Raw genomic sequence first — 12,471 nt, forward strand, 5'->3', positions numbered from 1 at the left:
CTGCCTCAGCCTCCCAAAGTGCTGGGATTATAGGTGTGAGCCACCATGCCTGGCCTATATTACATTTTGAATGGACGTTATGTATCCATCATTTGGAAAATACTGGTTCATTCAGTTATACAAATGTCCCACATGTCAATATGTGACATTATGCAATATTTAAAAATCTTGCCTGTAGTCCCAGCACTTTGGGAGGCCCAGGTGGATGCATCACGAGGTCAAGAGATCAAGACCATCCCGGCCAACATGGTGAAACCCCGTCTCTACTAAAAATACAAAAATTAGCTGGACGTGGTGGTGCACACCTCTAGTCCCAGCTACTCAGGAGGCTGAGGCAAGAGAATCACTTGAACCCAGGAGGCAGAGGTTGCAGTGAGCCAAGATCATGCCACGGCACTCCAGCCTGGCAACAGAGTGAGACTCCGTCTCAGAAAAAAAAAAAAAAAAAAATCATATTTATCTCATTATAACCAATCTCATCAGAAAAGTCTTAAGTATTGAGAAGTTGTCAGGCTGAAAGGCAGATAAAATTTTCTAAACATTCTAAGTTTCACTTGAAAGCTTGAATTTTTTTTTTTTTTTTTTTTTGAGACGGAGTCTCGCTCTGTCGCCCAGGCTGGAGTGCAGTGGCGCAATCTCGGCTCACTGCAACCTCCGCCTCCCGGGTTCACGCCATTCTCCTGCCTCAGCCTCTCCGAGTAGCTGGGACTACAGGCGCCCGCCACCACGCCCGGCTAATTTTTTGTATTTTTAGTAGAGACGGGGTTTCACCGTGGTCTCGATCTCCTGACCTCGTGATCCACCTGCCTCGGCCTCCCAAAGTGCTGGGATTACAAGCGTGAGCCACCGCGCCCGGCCTTTGAATTTTATCATTGGCAACAATGCTTTTCTTGAAATGACGGGCTCACTTAATTTATTATAATTATTACTATTATTATTATTATTTTGAGACAAAGTCTTGCTCTGTCGCCCAGGCTGGAGTGCAGTGGCAGGATCTCAGCTCACTACAACCTCCGCCTTCTGGGTTCAAGCAATTCTCCTGCCTCAGCCTCCTGAGTAGCTGGGATTACAGGCGGCCACCACCACGCCCAGCTAATATTTATATTTTTAGTAGAGATGGGGTTTTACTATGTTGGCCAGGCTGGTCTCAAAACTCCTGACCTCAGGGGATCCACCTGCCGCCACCTCCCAAAGTGCTGGGATTACAGGCGTGAGCCACTGCATCCGGCCTCATTTATTTTTGAGAAAGTGTTTGCTAAATACTCAGAGCTGAATAACATTAGTTTGTCAGTCCTTCCAGGTAAAAATGGTATTCTATGGAAAAAGCGACTTAGTTTATTCAGCTCGCAATAGTCATACAAATGGTTTGCCTCGAGAGCCATATACTTTGGTATGCATCAGAAGTGCTTTTTGGGTACATCCATTTTATCACAGAGTAAGTGGAGACTGGGTTTCACCATGTTGGCCAGGGTGGTCTCGAACTCCTGACCTCAAGTGATCTGTTGCCTCAGCCTCCTAAAGTGCTGGGATTACAGGCATAAGCCACCGTGCCCAATCACAGAATACTTTTAAAAAATATATTCAAGGGTCAAGATTTAATAAAAGTAATAATTTGTAGTGCTTCATCAAGGACATTCTTAAGCAAAACTGGCATGTTTTAAAAATTGAGAAGACATAGCTCTACGGGATAGTAACTACTAGTATGGTTTGGTGTCACTACCTTGATTTGGTCTAAAGTACCTTAACATTTTACCTACCATTGATTTGCACAATCACTTCAAATGTCAACACAGTGAAAAAGGCAAATAATAATATTGTTATGAAAATAGTTTAGTTTGTAGAGCCCCTGAAAGTGCCTCAGGAACCCTCAGGGGTCTGCAGACCATACTTTGAGACCCTCTACCGTAACTGAATGAGGTTACTGAGGGTGAGCATGTAGAGTACGAAAAGAACCTCTCTAAGTGAACCCTGAGGAAACACCATGTTGTAGGAAAAGGCAGAGGAAAAATAAACTGCAAAGGAGATAATGACAGCCATACGGTATTTGATAATATTAATAGTTGGTATATAGGCAGCGCACGGCGACTCACGCCTGTAATCCCAACACTTTGGGAGGCCGAGGAGGGTGAATCCACTTGAGGCCAGGAGTTCGGGACCAGCCTGGCCAGCATGGTGAAACCCGTCTCTACTAAAAATACAAAAGTTAGCTGGGTGTGATGGCGGGCACTTGTAATCCCAGCTACTCAGGAGGCTGAGGCAGAATCGAACCCAGGAGGTGGAGGTTGCAGTGAGCCAAGATTGTGCCATTGCACTCCAGCCCAGGTGACAGAGGGAGACTCCATCTCAAAGTGGGTGTTTAATAAGTGTTTACTTTGTCCTAGGCATTGTTCTAAGTGCTAAGCATTGAATCCTCTTTAGTAAGTTTATGAGGTAGGCAGGCACTACTGTTATCCTCATTTTACAGATGAGAGAACTGAGGCACAGAGTAACTTGTCCAAGGCGACTCAACTAGCAGTGCTCACCAGGCAGTCTAGTTCCACTGCCAAAGAGATAGAGGGAGAAGACTAGGAAGAGTATGGCAGTAAGGAAGAGAAAAGGGCATTTCAAGAAGGAGGTTAGTCATTAATGTATTTGGTTGGTGCAAAAGTAATTGTGGTTTTTGCCATTAAAAGTAATGGCAATTACTTTTGCACCAACCTAATAAAATGCTGCTGAAAGGTAAGTAAGATAAAGGACTGAAAAGCATCCATTTGTTTTCACAATAAGGAGATCATTGACAACTTTGGCAAGAACAGCTGCAGTGGAGTTTAGGGACAGAAGCCAGAGGGGAGAGAAAGGAGAGTTGAGGAATGAGTGGGAGTTTAGTTGTGAGGTCGGGGAAGGCCAGAGGGTGCTAGGGGCCAGGAGGGCTGTTTTAAGATGTGAAAAACTTGAGCTTGTTTAAGATCTGATGAGAAGAAAAAAGTTGAGAGTGAGGAGTGAGGCTGAAGGTAATAGAAAAAAGGTGGGATAAGTAGAATGAAATTTCTGATCAGTAAAGAGTGGGTCTAAAGCACAGGGAGATTGGTTTTAGATGTGATTAGTTTAGATTGAGTGATTCTGATGCCAAAGTTGAGGACATTCTGTTTTCTTCTTAGCCTAAATGCTTGAGGGTTTGGCTATTTCTACTTCTTTCCTCCTATATCTTTAACTGCTTTAACTCACTGCTGTGTTTTAGAGTCTTTATTTTACTGGAATTTCTTTGGTGAAGGTTACTACAGATCTCCAAAAATTGCCAGATCTAGTAGATACTGAAGTCCTTGTCTTGGTCTTTCCCTGATTTGATACAACTCCACCTCTGACCTTCCTGTCCCCTAAACTCACCTTTTATGCTGATGTTGTCCAGGGTTCTGACCTCAGTTCTCTTTTAAGTTTATATTCCTTTCGTATGTAATCACAGCCACCCCCACAGATTTAGCTACTACTTAGATTCTCATTCATTTGTATTCATAAATTTCTTCTTTCTCTCTCTATATATCATACCCAAGCCCCTTTTCCAAGTGTATTTGCATCCTAGACAGTTCCATTTCAGTGTCCCATGGGTACTTCAGATTCAGCATACACAAAACTCAACTCATCTTTCACTCCCAAACTTTTTTTTATTTCATTATTTTATGTTTTGGAGATGGCGTCTCACTCTGTCGCCCAGGCTGGAGTGTAGTGGCACAATCAGGGCTCACTGTAGCCTCCACCTCCTGGGCTCAAGCAGTCCTCCTGCCTCAGCCTCCCCAGTAGCTGGGACCATGGGCACATGCCACCACACCCAGCTAATTTTTTAAATTTTTTGTAGAGACGGGGTCTCACCATGTTGCCCAGACTGGTCTTAAACTCCTGTTCTTTTTATATGTCTACTTTGGCACTTTATATTTTTCCAGAAATTGATCTAAGCTGGTACTTCTCAATCTGGTCATATTGCTGCACACATAAAAAATAACATTTGTGGCTGAGTGTGCTGGCTCACGCCTGTAATCCCAGCACTTTGGGAGGCTGAGGCAGGCAGATCACTTGAGGTCAGGAGTTCAAGACCAGCCTGGCCAATGTGGTGAAACCCCGTCTCTACTAAAAATACAAAAATTAGCTGGGCATGGTGGTGCACGCCTGTAGTCCCAGCTACTACTTGGGAGGCTGAGGCACAAGAATCACTTGAACCCGGGAGGCAGAGGTTGCAGTGAGCCCGGATCACGCCACCACACTTCACTTCAGCCTAGGCATCAGAGCGAGACTCTGTCTCTAAATAAATACATAAATAACATTTGCATTATACAGTAAGGTATATGAGGCCAGAGACTACAGACTAAAGGTTTCTGGCTACCCGAAGGCCCCATGGATCACCCTGAGAGCTAAGATCGATATCTCAGCATAAGTATAGCCCATTTGTGTTACTTGCCACAATAGTTGAGAAGCTTAGTCTAGACTTTGGTTTTATTTGTGTATAATTCATATTCATCAATGGTGTAAAGAATCACAAAAGTAGCATTGTTAGTATAGATCCTGTCTTTGGTAGGAAAAAGCAAAAGCAGTAGGTAATTTCATCCTAATTAACCCAGGCTTAGGTCAACTGCTGCCATGTATCTGGAGAGCAGGAAAAGGGAAGAGTGAAATGATCTCTACAAAGTAGGACAAATCTAATACTGTCAGAATGGGTCACTAGACTCATGTTCCTGGAGTTACAGGTGGAAAGTAGTCGCTTAATTTTAAAGACCACTAAATGCCTACTTACTAAAATCTGCCATGAAAGGAAAAATCTTGTCTGACAAATTATTTTAAAATGTAGATTGATCCTGGAGAAGACAGAAAGCCACACTAAAAGTATAATTTCTCAGTATCATCTAGCACAGCAGTTTTCAAACTGATCTCAGGACTCCTTTACAATCTTAACAAATTTTCAAGGATCCCAAAGAATTTTTGTCTATGTGGATAGTACCTATCAATGGCTACTGTTTTAGAAAAAAAATGGGGAAAAGTACATGTTTTCTTTTTTTTTTTTTTTTGAGACGGAGTCTCGCTCTGTCACCCAGGCTGGAGTGCAGTGGTGCGATCTCCGCTCACTGCAAGCTCTGCCTCCCGGGTTCACGCCATTCTCCTGCCTCAGCCTCTCCGAGTAGCTGGGACTACAGGCACCCGCCACCACGCCCGGCTAATTTTTTTTGTATTTTTAGTGGAGACGGGGTTTCACCGTGGTCTCGAACTCCTGACCTCGTGATCCGCCCGCCTCGGCCTCCCAAAGTGCTGGGATTACAAGCGTGAGCCACCGTGCCCGGCCTAGGAAAAAGTACATGTTTTCTACATGTATTTACACATGTATAAAATGTCTACACACACACACACACACACACACACACACATATATATATATATATATATTTTTTTTTTTTTTGAGTTGGAGTCTTGCTCCGTCACCCCAACTGGAGTGCAGTAGCACAATCTCGGCTCACTGCAACCTTCGCTTCCCAGGTTCAAGCAATTCTCCTGCCTTAGGCACCCGAGTAGTTGGGAATACAGGTGTGCACGACCGTGCCCGGCTAATTTTTTGTTGTTGTATTTTTAGTAGAAGATGGCATTTTGCCATGTTGGCCAGGCTGGTTTCGAACTCCTGACCTCAAGTGATCAGCCTGCCTCAGCCTCCCAAAGTGCCGGTATTACAAGTCTGAGTCACCACGCCCGGCCTATTTATTTATTTATTATTGAAACAGAGTCTGCTTTGTCGCCCAGACTGGAGTGCAGTGGCGAGATCTCAGCTCACTGCAACCTCTGCCTCCTGAGTTCAAGAGATCCTCTCACCTCAGCCTCCTGAGTAGCTGGGACTACAGGTATGTGCCACCATGCCTGGCTAATTTTTGTATTTTTTGGTAGAGATGGGGTTTCACCATGTTAGCCAGCTTGGTTTTGAACTGAGCTACAGCAGTCTGCCCACCTCAGACTCCCAAAGTGCTGGGATTACAGGCATGAGCCACCGCGTCCAGCCTATTTATTTTTGAGATAGGATCTGGCTCTGTCACACAGGCTGAAGTGCAGTGGCACAATCACAGCCCACTGCAGCCTGGACTTCCCAGGCTCAAGTGATCCTCCCACCTCAACCTCCCAAGTTGCTGGGACCACAGGCATGAGCTACCACACCTGTCTAACTGTTGTGTTTTGGGGAGAGACAGGGTTTCACTATGTTTGCCAGTCTGGTCTCGAACTCCTGGGCTCAAGTGATCCACCTGTCTCAGCCTCCCAAAGTGCTAGGATAACAGGCACTGGTCACCGTGCCCAGCCCATATTTGTTCATTTAAAAATAGCAATGGCCTGGGAAACATGGCGAAACCCTGTCTCTACAAAAAAAAATTTTTTTAATTAGCTGGGCATGGCCAACACCTGTAGTTCCAGCTACTTGAGAGGCTGAGGTGGGAGGATCGCTGGAGCTTAGGAAGTCAAGGCTGCAGTGAGCAGTGATCACACCACTGCACTCCAGCCTGGGTGACAGAGTGAGACCCTGTCTCAATATAAATAAATAACAATCAACTCACTACGTTTTATGAAAAATAACTATTTTCCAAAACAAAAAACTGTGAGAAGAGTAGCATTTTAACATTTTTGAAAATATCTGGCAGCTGTAGTCTCATGTCAGTGTCTGCATTCAGTCTGTTGTTATATGTCATGTAACTTGTGGAAAGTTCCACTGTACTCTCATGAGAGAGAAAAGATTTTTATGAAATTATAGAATTATTATGAAGATAGTTTTGACCTTGTAGACCTACCGAAAGGGTCTCTGGATCCCCCAGGGGTCTCTAAACCACACTTTGAGAAGTGCTGATGTGGCAGAAATGATGAATGCCAGGCTCTGGAAATTGACCACCCTAGGTATCTTTTTTTTTTTTTTTTTTTTTGGAGATGGAGTCTTGCTCTGTCACCCAGGCCAGAGTGCAATGGCGTGATCTCAGCTTATTGTAATTTCCGCCCCCTGGGTAAAAGCAATTCTCCTGCCTCAGCCTCCTGAGTAGCTGGGGTTACAGGCACACACCACCACGCCCAGCTAACTTTTTCTGTTTTTAGTAGAGATGAGGTTTCACCATGTTGGATAGGCTGGTCTCGAACTCCTGACCTCGTGATCCGCCTGCCTCAGCCTCCCAAAGTGCTGGGATTACAGGCATGAGCCACCGCGCCTGGCCCAGATCCCTATTTTATAAGTTATACCAAATGCCAGCCTTTTCTATGATGTAGAATTAATACTTTCTCAAAAGCTATAATTTCAAATAATTTCATGTTCTTCAGTAAGGTAATTCATTAACTGTGTATAACTAAATCTATATATTTAATTTTTATCACAAATTAGAAAATATTCTTTTCCAGTCACATCTGGAAAATATAATAAAGCTTCATTCTGTAGCACAAAATAAACACTCAACAAGTATTTGTCAAATGTTCTTTTTTTTTGAGACCGAGTCTCGCTTTGTCGCCCAGGCTGGAGTGCAGTGGCGCGATCTCGGCTCACTACAAGCTCCGCCTCCCGGGTTCATGCCATTCTCCTGCCTCAGCCTCTCCGAGTAGCTGGGATTACAGGCGCCCGCCACCACGCCCGGCTAATTTTTTGTATTTTCAGTAGAGACGGGGTTTCACTGTGGTCTCGATCTCCTGACCTCGTGATCCGCCCGCCTCGGCCTCCCAAAGTGCTGGGATTACAAGCGTGAGCCACCGCGGCCGGCCGTCAAATGTTCTTAGGCTCCATATAGCTGGAACTGACAGGATATGAGTAGCTTCATGCTTTTCACCGAACTCTGACCTAATGAGGGCAGGATGTGAGCTAATGACAATTCTAGATTATTAAGTCCACTCCATGATCCAGATAATAGTAATTTTAAAATTGGCTTCACCAAGGTGAGCAGAATGTAGACCTGTTATATCAAAGAGGATTTCTTGCTTCTCACTTTCTGCTGGAGGTACCAGAGAGTGCCCAGGCTGAAATATGTTTCTAGTGAAATAATAATAGCTATTCTTTAATGAATGTTTGCTAAGTGTCAGGTATTGGTGTAGGCATACATTGTATCATTTTATCTTTAAAATAACCCTGTGAGGTAGATATTATCTCTATTCTATGGGTATGTAACAGTCACAAGGTCTTTCAGCTGGTAAAATCTGTCTAACAGCAGATCCTGAGTTTTAGTCACCTGACTGCCTCTGGATTAAAGAAGCCTGGGTTATGGGGTAAGAGTAGGAATTGGAAAGGCTGTTTTCTGCCTTTGGATTTTCATGCAATTATGTCGATAGGAGAAAGAGGAGGAGACAGGGTTTTTAGATGATTTTTATCTCTGATACGGCATCAACTCAACAACAAAGAATGACGGCCTCATTTACTCTTTTGAATGCTGATTAATCTTGGGTCAGAATTGAGCTCCAACAGAACAAGAGTGGGTTTCACTAAAACATGTTGCTTGTCAGTTACTGAGCAACTGCTGAGCACAGTACCTTGGTAAATATAAAAGCAGTCTATTTGTGTTTACAAGGAGTTTGAACAAGAGTTGGGGATTAAATATTATTGGTATACAGAATAGTATACCAGTAAATGTAAATTAAGGTATCCACTGGCCTTTGAATGGAACTTTTTTTTTTTTTTTACCACCGGTGTAAAAGAGAATGTGTTACAGATGTGGCTAACTTTATGCTCTGAATAAATATTACCCTATGGCTCAGGAACTTTGGTGATAAGGTAAAACGTTTTCATAGAGGGAGCTAGTTTCTTTTTTCTTTCTTTTTTTTGAGACGGAGTCTCGTTCTGTCGCCCGGGCTGGAGTGCAGTGGCGCAATCTCGGCTCACTGCAAGCTCCGCCTCCCGGGTTCACGCCATTCTCCTGCCTCAGCCTCTCCGACTAGCTGGGACTGCAGGCGCCCGCCACCACGCCCGGCTAATTTTTTTGTATTTTTAGTAGAGACGGGGTGTCACCGTGGTCTCGATCTCCTGACCTCGTGATCCGCCCGCCTCGGCCTCCCCAAGTGCTGGGATTACAAGCGTGAGCCACCGCGCCCGGCGGAGATAAAGTTTCTTATTCTCAATCCCTCCTTTAGAGATAATATATTCTAGATTCAAATGCAGCTCAAGAAAATAGGTCAACGGCATTCCATTTTACACCTCCCAGTCATATTTTCATTATGGGACTCCTTAAGATGCTAAAGGCTAAAACTGGTTTTGACTTATCCTGAAAGTGGCAATATAGAGCTTTTCCTAGTGCTGATGCTCATAAAAATCTCTGGTTGTGGGGGAGAGTGAGATCTTTCTTGAAGAACCAAGGAATAGTTCCTCAATTTTCAAAGATTCAAAAGTTAGAAATTAATTATAATCAATCAATGATAACATCGTAGAATCTTAGATACAGAAGAAAATCTTAGAAATCATCTCATATAACCTCTTTTTTATTTTTTATTTTTTTTTGAGACAGATTCTCACACTGTCGCCTGGGCTGGAGTGCAGTGGCATGATCTCGGCTCACTGCAACCTCCACCTCCAGGGTTCAAGCGATTCTCCTGCCTCAGCCTCCCAAATAGCTGGGATTACAGGCGCCCACCACCACGCCCAGATAATTTTTTTTGTATTTTTAGTAGAGACGGGGTTTCACTATGTTGACCAGGCTGGTCTCCAACTCCTGACCTTGTGATCCTCCTGCCTTAGCCTCCCAAAGTGCTGGGATTACAGGCGTGAGCCACCACGCCCTGCTTTTTTATTCTTTTTAAAAATTTAAATCCTTGGGACTCTGCTTGATATAACCTCTTCTTTTAGATGATGAAACCAAGACCCAAGAGGTAAGTGATTTTACCAAGTTTATATGCCTTATTAGTAGATCTGAGACTACAATAGAGTGCTAATAGGTAATTTCCTTCTCACCTTTCCTGGCTCCTGATTTCTTTCTTCTTGACTCCTGAAAGAGCTAAGTATTTCCATAATCTCTTGGTTAGGCAGGAAGGTATCCAAGATCCAGGATATCTATATGCAGGAAGAGCTTAGTCTCAGTTCTACTTTTCCCTCCAATTAAGATCTTGGTCTTTTGATGTAAGGAAAACTGCCATTTATTAATCACCTCCTTTGTGCCAGGGTCTTTCATATACATTCTGTCACTGAATACTTACAAGATTCTTATGAAGTAGATTAGTGGTTCTCACATTTTAATGGACATGTGAATCACCTGGGGATCTTGTTAAAATGCAGATTCTGATTTTGCAAGTCTGAGATGGGCTCAAGATTATGCGTCTCTAAAAAGCTTCCAGCCAGCACAGTGGCTCACACCTATAATCTCAGCATTTTGGGAGGCTGAGGCTGGTGAACATTGTCACCATAAAGAAGTGATAAATGTTGAAAGTGATCGATATGGTAATTACCCCAGTTTCATCATTATACTATGTATACATGCATTGAAACATCACATTGTACCCCATAAATACGTACAATTATTAGGTGTCAATTATAAATAAAATTTTTTTAAAAAGAATTGGTCCTTGGGTTTTCTCCATTACAGATTTATTGCCAAACCCTGTGCACTCCGTATTGGCATTGAGGACAGTGGTCCTTATCAGGCCCAACCCAATGCCATCCTTGAAAAGGTGTTCGTATCTATTACCAAGGTAAGTGGGCAAAGAAACAGGAAAATTCACATAAGGCGTTGCTCCATGGGGCAGGGGAGGATGGAGAGCACATATCTCTCAGGGTAAGGATAGGATGGGATGATCTTTCATATTTGAGTAGTCCATGTAGCTATATGGAGAGCTTTATCCCCTCAGGGAAAACCTCTGGGCCGTACGTATGTCAAGTTTACATACGTAGTATGTTTGAGTTGTAGGCCCAGCAGCCACCTTTACCTCTCTTTCCCCAAACACATACCATATCTTGTTTTTGTTTTTGTTCCAGTTTCTGTCACTGCCTAGTTGTGTAATCAAGATGGAGACAGTACTGATAGCCTATGCAGTTTGGGTTGTTTTTTGGAGAGACAAGGTTTTGCCATGTTGCCCAGGCTGGTCTCGGACTCCTGGGCTCAAGCCATCCTTCGGCCCTCGGCCTCCAAAAATCCCAGGATTACAGGCATGAGCCACCATGCCTGGCCTGCAATTTGGGTTTTTTTTTGTTTGTTTGTTTTGAGACGGAGTCTCGCTCTGTCGCCCAGGCTGGAGTGCAGTGGCACGATCTCACTGCAAGCTCCGCCTCCCGGGTTCACGCCATTCTCCTGCCTCAGCCTCTCCGAGTAGCTGGGACTACAGGCGCCCGCCACCATGCCCGGCTAATTTTTTGTATTTTTAGTAGAGACGGGGTTTCACCGTGGTCTTGATCTCCTGACCTCGTGATCCGCCCGCCTCGGCCTCCCAAAGTGCTGGGATTACAAGTGTGAGCCACCGCGCCTGGCCAATTTGGGTTTTTAATATCCTTTTTTACTCAGCTCGGGCTGGAGGAAGAGACAAAACAAGGATGTGTATAGGTGAGCAGTACAGGTCCTTGATATGTAAGATAAAATTTCTTACTAAAAATGACTTTGGGATAAAACTTGGAAAGATAAACATCACTTGAGCCACTATGGCTATCATACCTTGTCACTCAGCTAGTCAATGGGATTGAAGGAGGGTATGAGGAGACGGGTGTTCTGACTCTGGTTATACATTCACAGTATCCTGATAAGAAAAGGCTGGAGGGCCTGTCAAAGCAGCTGGATTGGAATGTCCGAAAAATCCAATGCTGGTTTCGCCATCGGAGGAATCAGGACAAGCCCCCAACGCTTACTAAATTCTGTGAAAGCATGTAAGTATGCAAGGAGAGGGAGGGAATAAGGAAGACGGTAGGATACAACTGGACTGAAGTTTTCTTTTTTGAACATCACTTCTGTTGTTAGGACAACAGTTAATGGGTATAGAGAACTAACTCAGCCTATTATAGGTAGGAAAGAAGGGAACTGGAACACTGATTCCCTTAAGTTTCTTGGACATGTTGCCACTAAGCTAGGTGTGGTTCTATTTTGTTCCCTTTTCCTAAATAGATTGGGAGTTAATCCTTATAACTGTACTTATGTAAGTAGATGTACTAACACATGTATACCTTAAAAGAGGGAGTACTAGCTTGCTTGCTATAAGTTGACAATTTTTAGGAAGTATTCCTTTTCTGGGAAATACTATTTTTCATTTTATTGAGCTTTTTCTTATTATCCTCTGAGCACTGTATTAGTAATTGTCATGTAAAGAAAAATGCTAGGGAGTCTGATGATAGAGCCTAATATTTTCCTAATGGAAGATGACGCTGCTTTGGCTTTTTTTTTTTTTTTTTTTTTTTTGAGACGGAGTTTCACTCTGTCGCCAGACTGGAGTGTAGTGGCACAATCTCTGCTCACTGCAACCTCCGCCTCCCATGTTCAAGCGACTCTCCTGCCTCAGCCTCCTGAGTAGCTGGGACTACAGGTGCACACCACCATGCCCAGCTAATTTTTG

The 12,471-nt window shown here is 43.8% G+C and overlaps 1 protein-coding gene across 17 annotated transcripts in view; it reads left to right on the top strand.

Moving 5' to 3' along the window:
• Positions 1 to 12,471, top strand: part of CERS5 (ceramide synthase 5) — a 39,291-nt gene that overhangs the window by 14,111 nt on the left and 12,709 nt on the right. For 8 of the 17 annotated variants that reach the window (XM_063610598.1, XM_063610602.1, XM_063610600.1 and 5 more), the window contains exons 2-3: positions 10,524 to 10,629; positions 11,661 to 11,791. In XM_063610598.1, coding sequence (XP_063466668.1) covers positions 10,524 to 10,629; positions 11,661 to 11,791 — 237 coding nt within the window. The other 9 variants (XR_010113881.1, XM_063610601.1, XM_063610599.1 and 6 more) reach the window with 5 other exon arrangements.

This window comes from Symphalangus syndactylus, chromosome 10, assembly GCF_028878055.3.
Source record: "Symphalangus syndactylus isolate Jambi chromosome 10, NHGRI_mSymSyn1-v2.1_pri, whole genome shotgun sequence".
In the NCBI taxonomy this organism is placed as follows: Eukaryota; Metazoa; Chordata; class Mammalia; order Primates; family Hylobatidae; genus Symphalangus; species Symphalangus syndactylus.